This window comes from Suncus etruscus, chromosome 10 (genome assembly GCF_024139225.1).
Source record: "Suncus etruscus isolate mSunEtr1 chromosome 10, mSunEtr1.pri.cur, whole genome shotgun sequence".
Lineage (NCBI taxonomy): Eukaryota > Metazoa > Chordata > Mammalia > Eulipotyphla > Soricidae > Suncus > Suncus etruscus.
This window is the reverse complement of record NC_064857.1, coordinates 96,171,750-96,188,891: the sequence shown is the minus strand read 5'-3', so window position 1 is coordinate 96,188,891 and position 17,142 is coordinate 96,171,750. Positions and strand designations below refer to the sequence as shown.

Below are 17,142 nucleotides of genomic sequence, written 5' to 3'. Positions count from 1 at the left end.
GTTGTATATAAAATGAACAAAAATATGTATAAAGAATGTATGCTGGGCCGGAGAGATAGCATGGAGGTAAGGCGTTTGCCTTTCATGCAGAAGGTCATCGGTTCGAATCCCGGCGTCCCATATGGTCCCCCGTGCCTGCCAGGAGCAATTTCTGAGCATGGAGCCAGGAATAACCCCTGAGCACTGCCGGGTGTGACCCAAAAACCACAAAAAAAAAAAAAAAAAAAAAAAAAAAAAAAAAAAAAGAATGTATGCTGAAATCCAAATGAAAGAACTGTATTTGTAGAAAACTCAATATTGTTAATATTTATTTCCCAATAATTCTAATAAAAATTTGAGCAGACTTTTTTGGGGGGGCCACACCAGGTATTGCTCAGTGTAGCTCTTGGCCTTGCATTCAGGAATCACTTCAGGTTGTGCTAGTGGGATGCTGGGAATTGAACTCAGGTTCACAGAGTGCAAGGCAAGTTCCCTATCCACTGTGCTAACTCTCTAGCTCTAGACTTTTTTTCTTTTACAGAAAATTACAAGGGCTGGAGACATAGTATAAGGGTTAAGGCCCTGGTTTTGCTTGTCCAACTGTGGTTTAATCGCTGACACCATATATGGTCCTCCAAGCACTGCCAGAACCAGGGCCAGGAGTAGGTCCCAAGCTTGATAGGTGTGGCCCAAATAACAAAGCAAAACAAGGAAACTAAATCTATGTGGAAATAAATCTTTAAAAGAATGGCTAAAATTAAAAACAAAATTAGTCAAAATCTCTAAACAAAATCTCTAAACTCTAAAACAGAAGGAAAAAGTTGGAAAACTCACACCATGACCTAAATTCAAAACTTAAAATCTGGGGCCGGAGAGATAGCATGGAGGTAAAGCATTTGCCTTTCATGCAGAAGGTCATTGGTTCGAATCCCAGTGTCCCATATGATCCCCCGTGCCTGCCAGGAGCAATTTCTGAGCATGAAGCCAGGAATAACCCCTGAGCACTGCCGGGTGTGACCCAAAAATCACAAAAAAAAAAAAAAAAAAAAACTTAAAATTCATCTCAAAACAGGATAGTATTGGAATAAGGAGAGATACAGCACAATGCAACTAACTAATCAAGAAAAGGACTTTACTAAACTATGGCCTGCAGGCATAATCTTATATTATTTTTAATAAATAAAACGTAAGGGTGTAGCGACCGGAGTGGTGGCGCAAGCAGTAAGGCGTTTGCCTTGCCTGCCACTAGCCAAGGACGGAGCGCAATTCAATCCCCCGATGTCCCATATGGTCCCCCAAGCCAGGAGCGATTTCTAAGCACATAGCCAGGAGTAACCCCTGAGCGTCACCCAGTGTGCCCCCACCAAAAGAAATGTAAGGTTGTAGACTTAACAGGTTTGCAGGTTGTCTATGGCTGTTTGTGTGCTGTAACCAAGAGTTGAATAGCGCAATGGAGAACATATAATCTGCAACAGTTAAAATCTTTCTGATTTGTACTTTAATAGGAGAAGTTGGCTAACTCCTCAATAGACTCTGGAGACAGAAGAACAACTCACATACAGTCAACTGACTTGACAAATATGCTCATTCAACTGATTTTTGACAGATAAAGAGAAAAGAGACTATAGATAAGTGCTGTGGAACCACTAAATACACATGTGCAATAATATGAGCCTTGGTACATATCTCATACTTCATTACAAATTCTCTCTAGGGGGCCAGAGAGATAGTATGTTTGATAGATGTTTGAGTTCTGGACCCTAATATAGTCCCTTGAGCATCACTGGGAGTGACTTCTGATCACTTCAGGTGTGGCCTTACCCCAATCTCCTTATGAATTCATGGGTCAGGGAGATAGTACAGGAGATGCTACCACATGTAGTTGATCTGTGGTACCATGAGGCATTGGATTAGTCACTCAAGACCCATGAGCAGGACAAATGATAACTCTGGGAGTTCCAGAATCATAGGGCCTGAGCATCACCACAACCTTGGACCCTTGCGTTTAATTGTCAGCTGGCTAGCCGAGAATTGCCAGGTATGGTTTTAAGAGTCTTCCACTATCTGCCCCCCATGACAAAGTCTCATAAGGAAATAAAAACCCCAAAGCAATAGAAACAAAGAACAAGAGGACTTCTTTAGTAGGAAGTTTGCCACTGGATTGGAGGTGGGGGCATAAATCAGGGATGGGAACACTAGACAGCGGTGGGGGGTAAAAGTGCTGGTCTTAGCAGCTGGGATAAAGGAGAGAAACGAGTCATTGAGGAAGGAAAGTGGGCACTGGTGAATATACTGGAGTTAGGACATTGCCTGAACTTTAATAGTGAATAACCCTTAGTGTCTGTAATTTGTGGTGATTAAGAATTTAAAAATGGGCCCAGAGAGCACAGTGGCGTTTGCCTTGCAGGCAGCCAATCCAGGACCAAAGGTGGTTGGTTCGAATCCCGGTGTCCCATATGGTCCCTCGTGCCTGCCAGGAGCTATTTCTGAGCAGACAGCCAGGAGTAACCCCTGAGCACCGCCGGGTGTGGCCCAAAAACCAAAAAAAAAAAAAAAAGAACTTAAAAATATTTTAAAACTAACTTAAGTGAATCAGTGTGAAACCTAAAACTGTGAAAGTTCTAGGAGAAACAGGTAAGAATATTTGTGACCTTGCCTTAGATAAAAATATTCTTAAATAGTATAGTGGAAATCATAAAAGAGAAAGTTGATCATTAGCCTTAATCAAACTTTAAAATTTTTATTTTATTTATTTATCCCCAGATGCACCAACAATATCTTGTGGCATTGATTCTCTCTTGCATAGGCACATTAAAATGGGAAAATAATACATATGCAAACAAGTTCTTATCTAATAGAGATGGGAACACAAATTTGGTAATGCAATTAGGCCTTATACCCTGAACATTGGCATAATGATTTGGCTTAGGTCTCAGAAGAATGGGCATCTCCCACACACACCTGAACAGTGGATACCATCATTGGAAACAACCACAGTTGTCTATAATATTTCCAGGATCCAAGTCTCTACCAGGAAAGACCTACCACTGCTTTGGCATTGACTTACTCCAAAGAGTGCTCCCAACACCCAGACGTCTCAGCAACAGTCTACTTGCAGGGCAGATCGCTCCGCATTTAATGGTATGCTGAAACTAGAGGATGCTCCACATCAGCCTGACACCCATGAAAGAAATGCACAGAATCCAGAGTCTTGAAATATAAGAATCTGATACCAACAATAGCTAAAGTGTGAAAAAGTTTCACCGGGACCACGGAGAATGACTCGGGTTGAACAGACTGGTATGCTTGGAACCCAGAGTTGGTCTTATGCCAATAAACTTCTGGGGTGAGGCCTTTTTGTTATCAGGTCAAGGATTTTTTTCCATTTTCCCCATTTTTCTGGACCTATGCAAACAACGGCAATTGCCACTATCACACCTTTACTATATTTTTTTACTCTTATTCTTTAAGAAAAAAATACAATTTACTGAACTTAAAAACAAATAACTGTAGTAGAATGCCTGTCTCGAATACAGGCAGGGGATGGGAAGGGGGGATGGGGGATTGTTACACTGGTGGAGGTGGATGTTCTGTTTATGACTGTAACCCAACTATGATCATGTTACTTAAGTAAAAAAATATATTTAAAAAAAGAGTTCTAAAAAAAATGTCGAGTCTTTAGACAAAAGGTTTTGAAAAAAAAATTTTTTTTTTTTTACTTTTTTATGGGGGCCGGAGAGATAGCATGGAGGTGAGGCATTTGCCTTGCATGCAGAAGGATGGTGGTTCGAATCCCGGCATCCCATATGGTCCCCTGAGCTGCTGGAAGCGATTTCTGAACATAGAGCCAGAAGTGACCCCTGAGAGCTGCCGGGTGTGACCCAAAAATCAAAACAAAAAAAATTTTTTTTATTACTTTATTTAAAGAAAATGCATCAGATAGTTGACATAGTTGACCATAATACATTTGTTTCCAGATAAGTGAAAGTGAAGTTATTGGGGGAAAAAAAGAAAAAGTAAAAGGGAAGAGAAGAAAGTTTAAAAAAAGAAAGAAAAAAAGAAAAAGTACAGTAGCAAACACATGTTAAAACTTTTGTATCTGGGGCCGGGAAGGTGGCGCTAGAGGTAAGGTGTCTGCCTTGCAAGCGCAAGCGTAGGACGGACCGCGGTTCGATTCCCCGGCATCCCATATGGTCCCCCCAAGCCAGGGGTGATTTCTGAGTGCATAGCCAGGAGTAACCCCTGAGTGTCAAACGGGTGTGGCCCAAAAAACAAAAAAACAAAACAAAATAAAATAAAATAAAACTTTTGTATCTCTATGAAGTCATTCATACAATGGCAGAAAGTTTACTAAGCTCTTGTTGCTAACTGTCCATTCCAATAGATTGGTGTGTTCCTGAAGTTTTGTCAGATTGGTGTCCCTGAAGTGAATCACAGGAGGGCAATGAGGCAGGGCCTTTGGGAAATAGATTCTAGATATGGTACTTGCCCTATATGTGAGCAAAGGGTTCAATCCCCAGCACCCTATATTGTCACCAGGACTGATCCCCTAAGCACAGTGCTGAGCACAGCTGGGTTTAGCCCCAAAAACAGACAAAAATACTTTGTTTCATTGTTTGTGTTTGATCCAGTGCTCAGGACTTACTCCTGGCATGCTCGGGACAGAGATTAAACCTGGTGCAAGACAAGCACCTAACCTGCTATACTATTTCTCTGACCTTTTTTTTGTTTGTTTGTTTTTGTTTTTGGGTCACACTCAGCAGTACTCAGGGGTTACTCCTGGCTCCACGCTCAGAAATCACTCCTTGCAGGCTCGGGGGACCATATGGGATGCCGGGATTCAAACCAATGACCTTCTGCATGCAAGGCAAATGCCTTACCTCCATGCTATCTCTCCGACCCCCTGACCTCCAATAATTTAATTTTAATATGATTGATTTCCTACACAATTCATGCTTTTCTTACATGGCTGGTTCTTAAGGAGTATGGCTTCTGTTCATTTGTCATTTTTTATTTTCAGAGCTTGCCCTCCAGTTTGCCTATAAAATACATGGGAAGTATTTATATCATTTCAATAATTTTCTCTGGTGAAATTAGCGAGAGTCAGTTTCATTATTTTGTATTTGACAACTGTAAGAAGGGGCGAAAGAGGTAGCTCAATGGTTGCAGTACATGCAGGGGACTTGGATTTCATTCTCCAAGCATCCTGGGAAGCAACTGAGCTAGGGGTATCCTGAGTATCTATAGGTTTGGCACTCCCTCCTTCCCATTTTTTGAGGGTAGAGGCACATTGGGTGGTGATCAGGACTTACTCCTAACTCTATGCTCAGGGGACCATACATGGAGAATGTAGCATGCAAAAGAAACAACAACCCCTCCCTTTTTTGGAAAATGATGTATATACAATCTAACCTATGATGCTTTGGGGGGGGGCACGCTCCTGATGGAAAGCCAGGGATTGAACCCGGGTCCTTTCTGGGTTGGCAGCATGCAAAGCAAACTCCCTGCCGCTGTGCTATCACTCCAGCCCCACAACTTACCGCTGTACTCTTCAGCCTCCCAAATATATGAATATATAGATATATGCATTAAATATATCAAATATGTATTAAAGAACTGACAAATACATATTCTGCATGTAAGTTTAATCTTAGGCTATGAAGAGAAAGGATGAGTATTTATTTAAAATGTTGCTTCTGGGGGTTATGTGTATACAATGACATTAATAACTTTGAGATGTCATAGACTGTAACTTTCCCTCTTTTTTTAAGTGGACAGCAGAGACCTTCATCTATTCAGAATCAGCCTTCCTCATTGTGTTCAGTTTTTTTTTTTTTTTTTTTTTTGGTGGTTTTTGGGTCACACCCGGCAGTGCTCAGGGATTATTCCTGGCTCCAGGCTCAGAAATTGTTCCCGGCAGGCACGGGGGACCATATGGGACGCCGGGATTCGAACCGATGACCTCCTGCATGAAAGGCAAACGCCTTACCTCCCATGCTATCTCTCCGGCCCCCATTGTGTTCAGTTTTAAATCACAGACCTTTCCATATTTTCAGACCTGGGGCCAGAGTGACAGCGCACAGCGGTAGGGAGTTTGCCTTGCACACTGCCAACCCAGGAGACAGTAGTTCGATTCCCAGCATCCCATAGGGTCCCCCAGGAGCGACTCCTGAGCACTGCCAGGTGTGGCCCCAAAAAAAACCGAAACCTTGCTGGAAAAACTCCCTCTCCCTACCTCCCTTTCTCCTTCCTCTCTCTCTCCTTTCCCTCTCTTCCTCTCCCTCTTTCTCTCCCTGTCTCCCCCTCCCTATCCTTCTCTTCCTCTTTCTCCCTCCGTCCCTCTCTCTCCCCTTCTCCCTCTCTTCCTCTCCCTGTCATTCCTTTCTCTCTCTCCCTCTTTCTCCCTCCCTGTCCCTCTCCTCCTCCTCTCTCTCTCCTTCCCTCTCTCTCCCTCTCCCTGTCACTCTTTTCTCTATCTCTCCCTCTCCTCCCTCTCCCTCCTCCTCTCTCTTCTTTCCTCTCTCCTCCCTCTTCCTCCCTCTCTCTCCTTCTTACTCCTTTCTTCTCTCTTCTCTCTTCTTCTTCTTCTTCTTCTTCTTCTTCTTCTTCTTCTTCTTCTTCTTCTTCTTCTTCTTCTTCTTCTTCTTCTTCTCTCTCCCCCCCTCTCTCTTCTCTCTCTCTCTCTCCACTCTCTCCCTCTCCTTCACTATCTCTTTCTCGTCTCTCATGCCAGTGGCCCAAATACTAAAAGAAATAGAAAAAAAAAAAACTTTTCAGACTTATGGAAGTCGAGGCTATTTATTTACAAGGAATTTACACTTCTGGGGCGCTACCCTCACAGCCTATATGTCCCTTCACCTCAACAGTTCCGTCGGAGCCTCTTCTCAAGGACTCCAGACTAACTCATTGGCTTCCCCGTGGCCTTCTGCTTCCAAACCGACTCAGCGCTCTTCCTTTTAACCCCGCCCTCACTTCCATTTTCACGCGGGTCCTGCCTCCTCTCGGGGCCTTCTGATTGGCTGGTTCCTTCCCTGACGCCATCCGTCCGCGACGCAGGCGCGGGGATGCGGCGGTACGGCAGCTGCTGATTCCGGGTCGCGGGATTTTTTTTTCCTCCCCCTGATTGGCTGGTTCCTTGCCGGGCTCTACGTCATCCTTCCGCGACGCCTCCTTCGGGCCTTCTGATTGGCTGGTTTTTTCTACGTCATCCGGCCGCGACGCAGAAGCCGAGAACGCGCGGGCATGCGGCTGTACGGCGGCTGCTGGTTCCGGGTCGGCGCCGCGGGGCTCTTCGGCTCGCGCTGCTCCCCGGTTCCCGGGCTCGGGGGCGTCCTTCAGGGCTTCATGGCGGACACGCTCTGCACCGCGACCAGCCCGACGGCACCGCTGGAGCAGAATGGGAGCGCGAGCGGCCCCCCGGAGGACTCGGAGTCGGCGGGCGCGGAGCTGGGCCGGGCCCGGCGGAAGAAGAAGCGGGGCGCCGGGGAGCGCCTCGTGCCGCCCCCCAAGAAGCGGCGGGCCGGCGTGAGCTTCGGCGACGGCCACTTCGCCGAGACCAGCTACTACTGGGAGGGCGGCCTGCGCAAGGTGCGGCCCTACTTCTTCGACTTCCAGACCTACTGCAAGGGCCGCTGGGTGGGCCGCAGCCTGCGCCACGTCTTCGGCGCCGAGTTCCGCGCCCAGCCGCTCGCCTACTACGAGGCCGCGCTCCGGGCCGGCCGCCTGCGCCTCAACGGGGAGCCCGTCCGGGACCTCGGCGTCGTGCTCAAGGTGGAGGAGACCGGGCGGGCCCGCGGCTCCGAGTGTGGGGCCGTAGGGGTCTTGGACTCGGAGGTCTGCGTGCCTCCTCTCGCCCACTTGCCAGCCTCTCGGTAGACCTCTCTGCTGCCGACCGTGGGCCGCGGTGCTCTCCTTTTATTTATTTAATTTATTTTGGTTTTGGGGTCACAACCGGCAGCGCTCAGGGGTCCCTCCTAGCTCTACACTCAGAAATCGCTCCTGGCAGGCTCGGGGGACCATAGGGGACGCCCCGAGCCACCGTCCTTCTGCGTGCGAAGCAAACGCCCTACCTACCTCCATGCTCTCTCTCCGGCCCCTGTGCCCTCCTTTTAACCAGGGAGCAGAAGTTTGTGTTCGTAGCTCTGCACACGTGCTGAACATGATCACATTCAGTTGCTGTGTGTGTGTGTGTGTGTGTGTGTGTGTGTATAGGTTCAATCATTTGTCTCCTTAATGTGTGCTCGGCACACAAAAAAATTAATGTACTTTAACGTTTAATCTTTTTCATTCATATTTTTTTCTTTTTATTGGGGGGTGTGTGTGCATGCCAGGCTGTGTTCAGGAGGTTACTCCTGGCTCTGTCAGGAAACCTGGCAGGCTCGGGGGACCATATATAATGCTAGGGATCAAACCAAGGTTGGTCCCCAGTCGGATGCGTGCAAGGCAAAAACTCCTTATGCGCTCTGCTAGCTCCACATTTTCTCTTTTTTTTTTTTTTCTTTTTTAATTTTTTTTATTTTGAGCCACACCGAGTAACGCTCAGGGGTTACTCCTGCCTATGCACTCAGAAACCGATTTGCTGCTGGTTTGGGGGACTATATGGGATGCCGAGGATCAAACCGAGGTCCAGCCTGGGTGAGCCACGTGCAAGGCAAATGTCTTACTGCTGCGCTATCGCTCTGGCCCCATTTTCTCTTTCTTTAAACTTCATTCTTCTGTCAGCTTTATTAGATAAGTATGACCACCTCTTTTTGCCTGTGAAATTAAACTCAAGATATGCCTTTTAGAAGTAAGGCAACTAAGTGTTCTTATAACTGCTTAAATTATGATAAACTTGCAAGATTCCAGGTACAGACTAGTGTTTTGGCTTTTTAAAAATCCATTTCTGGATGGAGAGATAGCATGGAGGTAAGGCGTTTGCCTTTCATGCAGAAGTTCGGTGGTTCGAATCCCGGAAGCCCATTTGCTCCCCCAAGCCTGCCAGGAACGATTTCTGAGCGTAGAGCCAGGAGTAACCCCTGATGCTGCCGGGTGTGACCCAAACAAAACCCCAAAAATCCATTTCTGGAGCCTGAGCCATACTGTGTTTGCTTTGCCTGGCATCCCATATGGTCTCTCCAGCACCACTGGGAGTTAATTCCTTAGTCTGTAGTAGACAGGAGTTGTCACACACACTCGCACGCACGCAATAGCATAGCAGATAGGGCGTAATTCCTTAGTCTATAGTAGCCAGGTGTTGTCAAACACACATACAAGAGCAATAGCATAGCAGATAGGGTGTTTGCTTTGCACATGATCAACATGGGTTTGACCCCCAGAATCCCATACGGTCTCCTGAGCCTGCCAGAAATTATTTCTGAGCACAAAGTCATGAGCAACCCGAGAGCACCGCTAGGTGTGACCCAAAACTAAATAACAAACCACAAATAAATGATTAAAATCCATTTCAGGGTCTGGGAGTAAAAGCTCAGTTTCAAAACTCATGCCTGACTTCTGTGAGGCCCTAGGTTCAAACCTCAGAATAAATAAAATGCCCTTGGCAGTTCAATGGTACACTGGCTTACCTGGTTGTATGGAGGGACAAGGTGATTTTAGCATAGGGAATGGTAGTTTGACTTGCCTTTCCCACCATAATTTTCTGGACAATAAGAAAATGTTTGGAGTAGTTTTGCCTAAGAACTTGTCCTGAGTTGGTGTCAAATCCATCTGTAGAGTTTGTTCAAGGTTATATGTGATGAGAATTGTCTCTATTTGTGAAAAGTATACTTCTTTAAATATAACTTTAGGGGCCAGAGATATAGTCCATTTGTTAGGGCACTTGCCTTCTAAACTGCTGACCTGGGTTCAATCCCTGACATCTCATATGATTTCCTAAGTAATCAGGAGTAACCTGAGCATCATAAAGTATGCTTGAAGAAGCTATAAATAAAGCATAAGTTTTTTTTGGTTTTGGGGCCACACACAGCGGCTCTCGGGTTACTCCTGGCTCTGCACTCAGAAACCGCTCCTGCCAGGCATGGGGGACCATATGGGATGCCAGGATTGGAACCACTGTTCTTCCTGAATCAGCTGCCTGCAAGGCAAAAGCCCTACCCTGTGCTAGCTATCACTTCGGCCCCAAAACATAATTTTATTTTTTATTTTTTGGTTTTGGGCCACACCCGGTAACGTTCAGGGGATACTCCTGGATATGCGCTCAGAAGTTGCTCCTGGCTTAGGGGACCATATGGGACGCCGGGGGATTAAACCGCGGTCTGTCCAAGGCTAGCGCAGGCAAGGCAGGCACCTTACCTCTAGCGCCACTGCCCAGCCCCAAAGCATAATTTTTATTTATTTTCTTTTTGTTTTTGGGCCACACCTGGCGGTGCTCAGGGGTTACTTCTGGTTGTCTGCTCAGAAATAGCTCCTAGCAGGCACGGGGGACTATATGGGACACCGGGATTCAAACCAACCACCTTTGGTCCTGGATCAGCTGCTTGCAAGGCAAACGCCCCTGTGCTATCTCTCCGGGCCCCCAAAGCATAATTTTTTTTGGTTTGTTTTTGGGCCACACCCGGCTTTGCTCAGGAGTTACTCCTGGCTGTCTGCTCAGAAACAGCTCCTGGCAGGCACAGGGACCACATGGGACACCGGGATTCGAACCAACCACCTTTGGTCCTGGATCGGCTGCTTGCAAGGCAAACGCCGCTGTGCCATCTCTCCGGGCCCTAAAGCATAATTTTTTTTTTTTTTTTTTTTTTTGGTTTTTGGGCCACACCCAGTGATGCTCAGAGGTTACTCCTGGCTATGCACTCAGAAGTCGCTCCTGGCTTGGGGGACCATATGGGACGCCGGGGGATCGAACCGCGGTCCATCCTAGGCTAGCGCTGGCAAGGCAGGCACCTTACCTCTAGCGCCACCGCCCAGCCCCAAGCATAATTTTTTTTTTTTTTTTTTTTTTTTTGTGGTTTTTTGGGTCACACCCGGCAGTGCTCAGGGGTTATTCCTGGCTCCAGGCTCAGAAATTGCTCCTGGCAGGCACAGGGGACCATATGGGATGCCGGGATTCGAACCGATGACCTCCTGCATGAAAGGCAAACGCCTTACCTCCATGCTATCTCTCCGGCCCCCGACCCAAGCATAATTTTTATTTATTTATTTTTTTTTTTTTTTTTTTTTTTTTTTTTGTGGTTTTTGGGTCACACCCGGCAGTGCTCAGGGGTTACTCCTGGCTCCATGCTCAGAAATTGCTCCTGGCAGGCACAGGGGACCATATGGGACGCTGGGATTCGAACCGATGACCTCTTGCATGAAAGGCAAACGCTTTACCTCCATGCTATCTCTCCAGCCCCCAAGCATAATTTTTAAAGAAGCAAAACAAATCTATAATTCTGCCACCCAGAGATAATCATCAGCATTTTGGTTTAAATTCTATTTTTGTTTGTTTTGTTTTTGGCCAACCCAGTGGCACTCAGGGGTTACTCCTGGCTCTGCACTCAGAAACCGCTCCTGGCAGGCATGGGAGACCATATGGGATGCTGGGAACCAAACCAGGGTCTGTCCTGGGTCGCTGCATGCAGTGCAAACACCCTGCCTCTGTACTGTGGCTCCAGCTAAATTCTTCTATTTTTTTCAGTGCCTGCAACATTTTGCTAAATGACAGTACACTGCACATAGCTTTTTCTGGGGCCACCCGTCCATAACTAAAGGCCCAGAGAAGTTGTGTGTGAAGTTGATAAGGTTCCCTATGTCATTTGCAGGACAACGACTTCCTGCAGAACACCGTGCACAGACACGAGCCTCCTGTCACAGCAGAGCCCATTCGCCTGCTAGCTGAGAACGAAGACGTGGTGGTTGTGGACAAGCCTTCGTCCATTCCTGTCCACCCCTGCGGTCGCTTCAGACATAACACAGTCATCTTCATCCTGGGTAAGGAGCACCAACTCAAGGAGCTACACCCCCTGCATCGACTAGACCGCCTCACCTCTGGAGTCCTCATGTTTGCCAAGACAGCCGCTGTGTCTGAGAGAATTCACGAGCAGGTTCGGGACCGGCAGGTGAGATGGCAATCATCTTATGTTTCAAAAGTTCTCTGGAGATGGCATATACTATTCTCTTGGTAGTTTTCTCTTTCACTTTTAGTTTTACTGCTACACTCAGCAGTGCTCAGGGACTTTTCCTGACGCTGCTCAGGAGTGACCTTGAAAGTGTGCAGGACACCCTGTGCAGTGCTAGGAATCGAACTGGGATGGCTACATGCAAGACCTACCCCTGTGCTCTCTTTCCAGTTCTTAGTTTACTCTTAAAGTTACTATAATAATAATATTATTATATTTTATTTTGTAATTATTAGAGCTATTGTTATTAGCCTGTCCCTACAATGTTCAGGCTCCCACATACAAAGCATGTGCTGGCTAAGCAAGGTTTTTTTGAAGATCCTTTTGAAACAACCGTTAACTTTTTACTTAAGTAAAATGAGGGGGAAAAAAAAGATCTTAAAGTCTAATATAGAGAGATGACCTAATTTCACCATAATTGGGAAAGCCTCAAGAAGCATCACAACCAAATGTATTCCCTTCCAAGTCAAAACAACAACAAAGAACAATGGGAAGAGAGGGAAATAGAAAGCACACATCAGGGGCCAGAGCAATAGCATAGCGGTAAAGCATTTGCCTTGCATGCGGCCAATCCAAGACAGACCCCGATTTGAATCCTGGCATCCTATATGGTCATATGGTTTTGTGAGGTTTTTGTTTTGTTTGTTTGGGCCACACCTCACAATGCTCAGTAGTTACTCCTTGCTCAGTGCTCAGGAATTACTTTTGGTGGGCTCGGGGGACCATATGGGATGCTGAGGATCAAGCCCAGATTAGCCAGACTGACGGGGCCGGGGCCGGGAAGGTGGCGCTAGAGGTAAGGTGTCTGCCTTGCAAGCGCTAGCGTAGGACGGACCGCGGTTCGATCCCCCAGCGTCCCATATGGTCCCCCCAAGCCAGGGGTAATCACTGAGCATCAAATGGGTGTGTCCCAAAAAACAAAAAAAAAACAACAGATTAGCCAGACTGACAAGGCAAGGCAGACATCCTACCCTCTGTACTTTTTCTTTTTCTTTCTTTTTTTTCTTTTTTCTTTTTTTTTTGGTTTTTGGGCCACACCCGGCGATGCTCAGGGGTTACTCCTGGCTATCTGCTCAGAAATAGCCCCTGGCAGGCACGGGGGACCATATGGGACACCGGGATTTGAACCAACCACCTTTGGTCCTGGATTGGCTGCTTGCAAGGCAAACGCTGCTGTGCTAGCTCTCCGGGCCCCTACCCTCTGTACTATCGCTCTGACCCTTAAGCAAGTTTTATAAGATTGTCAGTAATAAGATTCTGGATGAAGTTGAAAAGATGTAGGTAAAAGACAATGGTAGTGAATATGATTTTGAGACTTTAAATTCCGCATTTGTTTAGAATGCGTTTGTCAAGTTTTTGTATATAATGTTCAGTATCAAGTATATTAGAGCGTTATTAGTATTACTGAATCTTACAACAGCCATGTGAAGTCAGTAGTTCCTCCTGGCTCTGCTCTCAGAAATCACTCCTAGCAGGCTCAGGGGACCATATGGGATAGCAAACCCAGTTCAACCCATGTTAAGGCAAACGCCCTACCGGTTGTGCTACTGCTTCAGCCCCTGCAGGGTATTTTTCAGGGGTTTTGTTGTTGTTGGTTTTGGGTCACACGGTGGCACTCAGGGGTTACTCCTGGCTCTGCGCTCAGAAATCGCTCCTGGCAGGCCCAGGAGACCATATGGGATGCTGGGATTCAAACCACCATCCTTCTGCATGCAAGGCAAACGCCCTACCTCCATGTTATCTCGCCAGCCCATGCAGGGTATTTTTCATCACTGTTAAGATCCTGAGCTCAGGGCCGGGCGGTGGCGCTAAAGGTAAGGTGCCTGCCTTGCCTGCGCTAGCCTTGGACGGACCGCGGTTCGATCCCCCGGTGTCCCATATGGTCCCCCAAGCCAGGAGCAACTTCTGAGCGCATATCCAGGAGTAACCCCTGAGCGTTACCGGGTGTGGCCCAAAAACCAAAAAAAAAAAAAAAAAGATCTTGAGCTCTCTGAGTCTTGGCTTTATGGTGACTTTTTGTTTTTCCCCTCCTTTGCAGCTGGAGAAGGAGTATGTGTGTCGCGTGGAGGGAGAGTTCCCCTCTGAGGAAGTGACCTGCAAGGAGCCTATTTTGGTGGTGTCTTACAAGGTAGGAGTGTGCCGTGTGGATTCACGGGGCAAGCCCTGCGAGACAGTGTTCCAGAGACTGAGCTACAACGGCCGCTCCAGTGTGGTGCGGTGCCTGCCTCTTACAGGCCGCACCCACCAGATCCGAGTTCACCTTCAGTTCCTGGGCCATCCGATCCTCAATGACCCCATCTACAACTCAGCTGCGTGGGGCCCTTCCAGAGGCCGGAATGGCCACATTCCCAAAACAGATGAGGAACTGCTGCAGGACCTGGTGGCCGAACATCAAGCAAAACAGAGTTTGGATGTGCTAGATCTCTGTGAAAGTGACCTGTCCTCAGGACTCACAGACTCTGCAGTTTCTTCCTCAGAGCTGAACAAGGACCATCCCAACACTTTGATTGAGGGAGCACAGGAGGCAGCCCCTCGGGATCTGGATACTGTGGCTTTGACACCAGGGAAGGGGGCTGAAATGAGTGTTAGCAAGCAAGAAATAGATCCACTCTGTGCAGAGTGCCGGCTGGTACGACAGGACCCTTTGCCACAGGACCTTGTGATGTTCCTACATGCCCTAAGCTATAAGGGACCAGACTTTGAGTACTTTTCTCCCATGCCTGCCTGGGCACAGGATGATTGGCAAGAGGGCTGAATGCTTGGCCAATGGAGATATTGCTTTCTGGGAGGGATCAGAAATGTTTTATGGATAGGAGCTGACCAAATGGTGGATACTCAGGTTTTACAACAATTAATAGGGGTTGAACTCCAAACAGACCTCATATTTGACAGCTTGCTTCCAACTAGATTATAGGGGCTCTGTTTTCTAAATATATCCTTATTTCTATCATCTGTGTGTCTGATTTTCTTACTGTTTTTTTAAAATTCACATAATGTGATTCAATTATCTTAAAATGTGCAATTGAGGGGCTGGAGCGATAGTACAGCGTTAGGGCATTGCCTTGCATGCAATCAACACAGGACTTTATTTCCAAGATCTCATGGTTCTCTGAGCCTGGCAGGAGCGATTTCTGAGTGCAGAGCCAGGAGTAACCCCTGAGCGCTGATGGGTATAACCCATCCCCCCCCCCAAAAAAAAAAAAAAAAAACACTAAAATGTGCAATTAAAGAGCAGAGCAGTAATACCTTGGGTAGGGTACTAAACTTGCACGGGGCTGATCCGGATTCTATTGCTGGCACCACCTATGATCCCCTAAGTCCTACCAGAGTAAGCCATGAACTAGGAGTACACCATGAGCGCAGCCGGGTATGAGCCAAAAAACAACAAAAACAAAACAAAATCTAAAAAGTGCATGTCATAGAGGCAGGCTGGTAGGTGGGAGGGAAACTAGACACAGATGAAAGGAAGTTGGCACTGGTGAAGGAATTAGTGTTAGAACATTGCCTGGAGGGGCCGGCAAGGTGGCACTAGAGGTAAGTGCAAAAGCTAGCCAAGGAAGGACCGCAGTTCCATCCCCCGGTGTCCCATATGGTCCCCTCACCCCCAAGCCAGGGGCAATTTCTGAGCGCTCAACCAGGAGTAACCCCTGAGCATCAAATGGGTGTGGCCCGAAAAACCAAAAAAAAAAAAAAAAAAAAAGATTACCTGGAACCAATCATGAATAGTTAATTCATGGTAACTAAATAAAATAATTAGTTTTGGGGGCTGGAGCAATAGCACGGTGGTAGGGTTGTACACAGCCCGTCCAGGATGGAACGTGGTTAGAATCCCTGCGTTCCATTATGGGCCCCCAAGCCAGGAGCAATTTCTAAATGCAGAGCCAGAAGTAACCCATGAGCATTACTGGATTTAGCCCCAAAACAAAAACAAAAATAATAGTTTTTGAGTATTTTTTCCTTTTGTTTATTGGGTCACACCTGGCAGCGCTCAGGGTTTACTCTCCTGGCTCAGCACTCAGAAGTCGCTCCAAGAAGGCTGGGGGGACCATATGGGATGCCAGGGATAAGACCTGGATCCATCCTGGGTTGGCTGCGTGCAAGGCAAATGCCCTATTACTGTGCTATTGCTCCGGCTCCCATGCTTTTTCTTTCTTTTTTTTATTTTTTTTTTGGGGGGAGGCCACACCCAGCGGTGCTCAGGGGTTACTCCTGTCTCTCTGCTCAGAAATCGCTTCTGACAGGCACAGGGGACCATATGGGATGCCAGGATTCGAATCAACATAGGTCCTGGTCGGCTGCTTGCAAGGCAAATGCCCTACTGCTGTGCTATCTCTCTGACCCCAATGTGTTTTTGTTTTTGTTTTTGTTTTTTGTTTTGTTTTGTCTTGTTTTTGGGCCACACCTGGCGGTGCTCAGGGGTTACTCCTAGCTGTCTGCTCAGAAATAGCTCCTGGCAGGTACGGGGGACCATGTGGGACACCGGGATTCGAACCAACCACTTTTGGTCCTGGATTGGCTGCTTGCAAGGCAAACGCCGCTGTGCTATCTCTCCGGGCCTTGTTTTTGTTTTTTTAAGTAAAAACTGGTTTTATTCAAAGGTCTTGAAGAACGGGAGGGAGTACCATATTGGGAGGGAGTACCATATTTGCCGGCGTATTAAACGACTGGGCGTTTAAGACGACCCCCTAATTTTGCAGTTAAAACATAGGTTTAGGGGGCCCGGAGAGATAGCACAGGGGCGTTTGCCTTGCAAGCAGCCGATCCAGGACCAAAGGTGGTTGGTTCAAATCCCGGTGTCCCATATGGTGCCCCGTGCCTGCCAGGAGCTATTTCTGAGCAGACAGCCAGGACTAACCCCTGAGCACCGCCGGGTGTGGCCCAAAAAACAAAAAACAAAAACAAAAAAAACATAGGTTTAGGTCTATATTTTCTGTATCAGACAGAACGTTCCTGTGCTGCAACTGTATGTCCCACACTGAGCCAATCACAACAAGCAAAGGTTCAAAGGTTCTACTGTCATAGACTTCCTCTCTGACTCTGGCCAATCTGAGCAGGCTTTTGACAGTGT

General features: G+C 47.1%; 1 protein-coding gene across 1 annotated transcript; it reads left to right on the top strand.

The window, feature by feature from the left end:
• The first annotated feature begins 7,322 nt into the window (after positions 1-7,322).
• Positions 7,323-15,000, top strand: RPUSD2 (RNA pseudouridine synthase domain containing 2). Its single transcript, XM_049781454.1, has 3 exons — positions 7,323-7,749; positions 11,718-12,014; positions 14,113-15,000. The coding sequence occupies exons 1-3, from the start codon at positions 7,324-7,326 to the stop codon at positions 14,827-14,829; spliced, it is 1,440 nt and encodes a 479-aa protein (XP_049637411.1). The 5' UTR covers position 7,323; the 3' UTR covers positions 14,830-15,000.
• Positions 15,001-17,142: the final 2,142 nt, after the last annotated feature.

Excerpts from the sequence above, each read along its gene's own strand:
- RPUSD2 (XM_049781454.1), top strand. The coding sequence starts at position 7,324 with ATGGCGGACACGCTCTGCACCGCGACCAGCCCGACGGCACCGCTGGAG. Across the intron at positions 7,750-11,717 it reads ACCTCGGCGTCGTGCTCAAG|GACAACGACTTCCTGCAGAA; the intron begins GTGGAGGAGACC and ends TGTCATTTGCAG. Across the intron at positions 12,015-14,112 it reads AGCAGGTTCGGGACCGGCAG|CTGGAGAAGGAGTATGTGTG; the intron begins GTGAGATGGCAA and ends CCTCCTTTGCAG.